General features: G+C 29.9%; 1 protein-coding gene across 1 annotated transcript in view; it reads right to left on the bottom strand.

The window, feature by feature from the left end:
• The window catches only part of LOC106462632 (dihydrolipoyllysine-residue succinyltransferase component of 2-oxoglutarate dehydrogenase complex, mitochondrial-like), an 86,446-nt gene that overhangs the window by 37,640 nt on the left and 42,170 nt on the right, over positions 1 to 6,636 (bottom strand). The window contains exon 7 of the mRNA XM_022389950.1: positions 2,315 to 2,423. Within this exon, the coding sequence (XP_022245658.1) occupies positions 2,315 to 2,423 (109 nt within the window). The remainder of the gene's footprint in view (positions 1 to 2,314; positions 2,424 to 6,636) is intronic.

Genomic DNA, 6,636 nt, shown 5'->3' with positions numbered 1-6,636 from the left:
AATAGATACTAGTAACCAACAAAAAATCACTACTGAATGTCATATCTCTCTCCTTTGTTGGTTACTAGTATCTATTTTCAGTAGTGATTGGAGAGAGATATAACAATAGATACTAGTAACCAACAAAATTCAGTAGTGATTGGAGAGAGATATAACAATAGATACTAGTAACCAACAAAATTCAGTAGTGATTGGAGAGAGATATGACAATAGATACTAGTAACCAACAAAATTCAGTAGTGATGGGAGAGATATGACAATAGATACAAGTAAATTCAGTATTGATGGGACAGATATGACAATAGACTGTCCCATCACTACTGAATTTTGTTGGTTACTAGTAGTTATATTTTGTTGGTTACTAGTATCTATTTTCAGTAGTGATGGGAGAGATATGACAGTAGATATTAGAAACTAACAAGATTCAGTAGTGATGGGAGAGATATGACAGTAGATATTAGAAACTAACAAGATTCAGTAGTGATGGGAGAGATATGACAGTAGATATTAGAAACTAACAAGATTCAGTAATGATCTGAGAGATATTACACAAGTAAATACTAGTACCCAACAAGATGAGCTACTCTTTTACCAACAAATAATGAGATTGACTGTAAAATTATACCACCCTCATGGATTAAAGGGCAAACTTATTCAGTACTGGGAATTCAAACCTGTGATCCTTATATTGTCAAACTCCTTAACCATCAGACCATGCTAGGCCCAAGAAGTAAGGAGTAGAAACCAATAAGATTATGTAGTGATCACAACACTTAAGAACACTAAAGTTTTGCTTGGAAAAGTTTATAGTCAAAAAAGTTAATACCCATATTATTATTATCTCAATTCTTTAGAATTTTATTTCAACATACAACAAATCTAAATTGGAAAATATGCTAGTGTTTTCCCTCAGAACAAAATACTTATAGATAATATACTAAACTGAGAGTAGATCAGGTACAATTAAATAGACATCAGCCCCCCCCCCCAAAAAAAATATTAAGTTTTACAGTTTGAGATTTATCAAAAAAAAAAAGATAAGAAATAAAGTAATAAATGAAAATACATATTTCATGGGTTTCAACATAACGTACCAGATGAAAGGATATTTAAAAATACTTCACAAGTCAAGGTTGATGGATTTAAAAAATACTTAGTACATTTCCTCTCCACATGACTATTGTGATTTATCGTAAGTTTTTTGGTTACACAAAGGTTTTCAATTGACATATTAATGTGACAAACTTGTTCCTTTTTCAAATGAATTACTATTACTTGCTAATTACAATTATACAACTTCTAAACATATATCAACCAACACCATAATATAATCTCAATATTACTTGACTGTGAAAAGATACATTTCTATTTAAATATGAGACCTAAGACTAGCAAACTGAGGAAGTATGATCAGTACTACTTTCTTAACCTGCTTTCTTGTTTGCTGTAGTATAGTGTCACACTACCCAGCAAGTCTTCATATTGATGATAAATACTAGTGAGAAACTGTCAATACTGTAACATATGACTTCATAATTAGTTATATACGAAATACAGTGTTTCAAATTCTTAACTTTTTTGTCCTAAAAATATCACATGATGTAGGGACCACCAGGCTTACCAAAAATATTATTTAAAAACAACATGTGCAGACCAATGGAATCATGTTTCTAATTAATTCTAGAAAACATTACATTTTCACAACTAACAGAACCATGTCGTAGAAAATCAACATGGTTTCATCAGTAATGTTTTCTAGAATTTTAATGCAGAAATAAACAATTTATGAGGTTAAAGTCTTAAAATCATCTAACCACATTTCTTCAATAGTCTTTGTTGTAACAGAGAATAAGTCTTGGAATCTTGAATTTAAAACAAAATCTAACATTCAAAAAGTCAATGTAGTGAGCAGTAATATCAAACTACATACACTGACAACTGTATTTACTTTGTGTAATCAATAATGTTGCCTACAAGTTACTAATATGCACATCAATGTTGAAAATCACAACATTCAACAGACCATGCAATATCATGTAATTACACTGACCTTACTAGTATGTGTTCTTTAATTAATTTCCAACTGCTGTGCTACCAAGAGTAAACACATTTCTATGAACACATGTGCTTTCAACAATAATTCTAAAACAAAATAAAATTACTAAGAAAACTCAGATTACACATTAAAGTTGCTCCTAGTACAGCACTGGTAAAAAACAAAAAATATAACAGTTACAAAGCCAGACTTAGTATACAATGCTTCACATTGTTTAAGTATACTTATCTTTAAAAGTGCATGAAAACCTGAACAAACCTGCAAGTCTAAGCTTAAGAATCGCTTTGCCAGGCTGTACAGTAGCACCATCTTCAACCAATATTTCTTCTATAACTCCTGCAGCTGGTGCATGTATTGGGACAGATGTCTTCAGCATAATAAAGAAATATTTTGTGTTGAAACCTCATTTATTCTTCAATCCTCCCATGTTTTTAAATTACAAATCTCCGATTATTTGAATATTATAAACACTTCTTCTTTTGCAGAAAATACAGAGTAACAAACCTCTCATTGTAGAAATATAGAAATTATACCAAAAGCATTATCCCACTAGAATATCCAATACCAGATAACAGTTTTTTCTCCACATTCGATGCTATTTAAGAATACTGTTTTTAAACTCCACTTAAGTGTACTTAGAAGCCTTAAAATAAATAGTTACTTAATAGTTAGGCCAAATAAACAAAAACATCCATTTGACAAACAAAACACTGGCCAATGAAATATTAAGATATTTTAAGATGGATGTTATTACATTTGCAATACATACTCATCAAAAATACAACCATACACTGGTAATGTTACTGTTCTTGGAATAAACAGTTGTGTTGTGCTATAGTGTGAAGTCATGATCTCTGATTACCTCTTGATACCCTAGAAAAAAATCCATACCCAGTGATATTCTCAGACATGAGTTAGAAAATAACTTTCTTTTTCATTAAATGTCAATGCTTTAGCAGATATAGGCTCAGTACAAAATTATGCTGTCTGAACATAGCTGTTGAACTGGGATTATATTCATTATTTTCTCCCATATCTTAAACATGGTTAAAATTTAAAATCATTTACTATCAGGTTTAATTTTGGCTAATGATGGTCTATCTGAAATGATTTAACATATCTCAATTTTAATTAGGTAACAATAACCTGTTACAAAAAAGAAAAAGTGGCTAAAGTGTGAGAAATATTTAATACTAATATACCAAGAGGCAACGAAGATCTTATTTCTTATTCTACTTAACAATATAATATATTTTTCTGTATCTTTTATGATCAAAAATGATATTCAACTTCCCTACACATCAGGGTATTAGCCAGGATTTGAAAATTGCTTGTCCAAATGTTTTAAAGAAAAAGAGAGTCAGAGGCTTGAGCTTTTTATAGGTATTTGGGGGCATACTTTTCATGAAACCTTTGAAATTTGTGAGCTTTGAGTCGCATCCTAGTAACTTTTTTTATATGTATTTAATAAAAACTTAAACCCTTTTACATTAATTGATTCTTGCTTTTTCCCATGTGTTTAATGAGTGAAATAGCTAACTCAAAAATTTTGTATTTGCAGACCTATATTTCAGTTGCACATCATATTTATGTTTATCACATTCAAACAACATACATAAGTTAGTTATATTTATTACATATAGATGATCTTGACCAAAGTACTGTAAGAAAAACTTTGTTAGCTAGCCTGACATAAGTAATGGTGATACCATATTGAAAGGTGAGGTCCATGGTCACCAATACATCTTTATCAGTTTTGCCATATTTTTTGTGATTTATGTGATATATGTTGGATATACAAGACTATTTAATGTAAGAGTTATTACTTAGTGATCTAATATTTTATGATTATTTAGTTTTCATAACAAATGTTAAAAGTAATTATTCTAAAAGGTGATAGTTATGACAAATTTCATTACGTAACTCGGTAAGAGTTGTACATTGTGTGTTAGTTCAATTGTTGTAATGTGACATCACATTACTCGAACCTTCTGTATTTATCTCATTGCCTTAAGTGAGTATTGTTACATCATCGTAGTTTGTAGCAAGTTCTAGTTCTCAGTTGAGCAAAATACCAAGTGAGTGAAATTTAAGTCAGAAAACACTAATTTTGTGAAAGTAAAGTTAGGTTGTGTGATTGTTATTTAGCTGTAACAGGTAATATTTTAAAGTGAGTTTCACAGTTTAACAGAGATAAGGAGAATAATTTGTCTTGTCAAAGGGTGTTCTAAAGTCATTGAAACTGCCTGTATGGACTTTGATGAAAAAGCGACAATCATTTAAAGTTCTGGATACAACTGTGGTAAACCACAGGGTAATGTAAGTGAAGTTTTCACTGATACTACTGTGATAAGAGTGGAGAAGAAATAATTTGTCTTTCTTGTCAATTGAGTTCTAAATCAACTGAACTGGACTTTTGTCAAGAAAAGAGAATTATATAAAGCTTTACATACAACTGTGATAACAGATATTGTACTGAGTTTTTCTTATACATATGTTTGACTTGTTTTTAATATATTATTTTAAAGCAAGTGGACTGAGTGCTGCCTGTTTATCGTTCAAATTTATCACCAACAAGTCACAGACACTTACTGTAAAGAACCTGACCCCATAAACTCAAAAGCCAGAAGCAGTAACTATTGGAATTGGTAAAATAAAATATCAAACAAATTATGCTAATAAATATCAAAATAGTTGAAACTGAATGGATATAGATAAAATGGTACTTTCTGATCAATGATATAACAAATTTAAATTCTAAGATGAAAAAAAGTATTTTTAATGTTTTTTCAAATTAGTGTTTCCAAACAGAATTTTGGAAATTTCACAACCTAATAAATAAAAGAAATACTGAATCGAAAGACATCAGTGACAACCCTCTGATCTCTACAAGATTAGTTTCATTGATACATTATCAACTGTATTAATTAAATTTCAGATTAACTTTGAAATAACCATTTAACTCAATCATGGTCAGGATACCATTAGATACAAGGAATGCTGAAGCACCAACAGTGTTAAAAGTACTGACTGGCATCAATGTTTGTAAACAATACTTAAGGGAGCAATAGAAGGAATACATTTTTTGTGTTGTACTGAAATTAATTTCATATTTTGTCAACCTTATCATCTGCCTGCTCAATTTTTTTTTTCTCCATTTGACAAATGACTGCTCATCTAAAACAGGGGTGGATGGGTCACTGACTAAAAACCTGCTACACGAAATATATTCCTCCCAAATAATCACACAAGAAGAAAGCAAGTAGAATAACAATAATTTAACTGAACCAAACATTTGCTTTTGAGAATGGAAATTAAAGACCTTGGTGTTGTTTTACACAAACATCTTTGGTCAACTCTTCTTAATACTCTCTACTCAAATTTCAAACACAGCCATTACAACTGGAAATTTATGCAAATATGGACTTCAGTGGTGAATTCACAAAAGTTCTACATTAATTTAATCTGTGTTCTAAATAAATATTAATATGAAATACTAATTCTGCTATTCTTAAAATCATATTTTACAAACTTGTGTAAGAAGTCAGAAATTCTTATATATCAAAACTGATCAGAAGTACAATTATCCCTATTTAAACTTTTGTGTACCAAAAATGTGATTTAACATTTATTTTATAGAAGTTTTAAGATATTTTGAAAAAAGATCTATAACAACTTTTTACACCATTATGGCAGTTCACTGAAGCTCATCTACTGTTTAATGTTTTTTGTTTACATTTTGAACAATCTAAGACATTCCTAGGATCTAAATAGAATAGTACATGTCTTAAGTTAGTAAGCCTAGACACATATAAGGAATTTTCTGCCATTCAAATACTTTAAGCCTAATTTGGCTTATGAAATACAGCTGGATAAGTAGTTACAGCCTTAGGTAGGACCATATATTTATACAAATCTGTAAACTGAGAGAATACAAATTTAGCCATAAGTAGCACTGTTTAATTACACTAATTTGTAAACTATGAGAATACAAATCTAGCCATAAGTAGCAATGTTTGATTGTACAAATATACAAAGTAAGAGAATAAGAATCCAGTCACAATTAGGACTGTTTAATTATACAAATCTATAAAGTGAGAGAATAAGAATTTAGTCACAACTAGAACTGTTTAATTATACAAATCTACAAAGTGAGAGAATAAGAATCCAGTCACAACTAGGACTGTTTAATTATACAAATCCATAACGTGAGAGAATAAGAATCTAGTCACAACTAGGACTGTTTAATTATACAAATCTATAAAGTGAGAGAATAAGAATCCAGTCACAACTAGAACTGTTTAATTATACAAATCTATAAAGTGAGAGAATAAGAATCTAGTCACAACTAGAACTGTTTAATTATACAAATCTATAAAGTGAGAGAATAAGAATCTAGTCACAACTAGGACTGTTTAATTATACAAATCTATAAAGTGAGAGAATAAGAATCCAGTCACAACTTGAACTGTTTAATTATACAAATCTATAAAGTGAGAGAATAAGAATCCAGTCACAATTAGGACTGTTTAATTATACAAATCTATAAAGTGAGAGAATAAGAATCCAGTCACAATTAG

This window comes from Limulus polyphemus, unplaced genomic scaffold (genome assembly GCF_000517525.1).
Source record: "Limulus polyphemus unplaced genomic scaffold, Limulus_polyphemus-2.1.2 Scaffold1214, whole genome shotgun sequence".
Classification (NCBI taxonomy): Eukaryota; Metazoa; Arthropoda; class Merostomata; order Xiphosura; family Limulidae; genus Limulus; species Limulus polyphemus.
The sequence above is the reverse complement of the archived record's forward strand: the minus strand, read 5'-3'. Positions and strand labels throughout refer to the sequence as shown.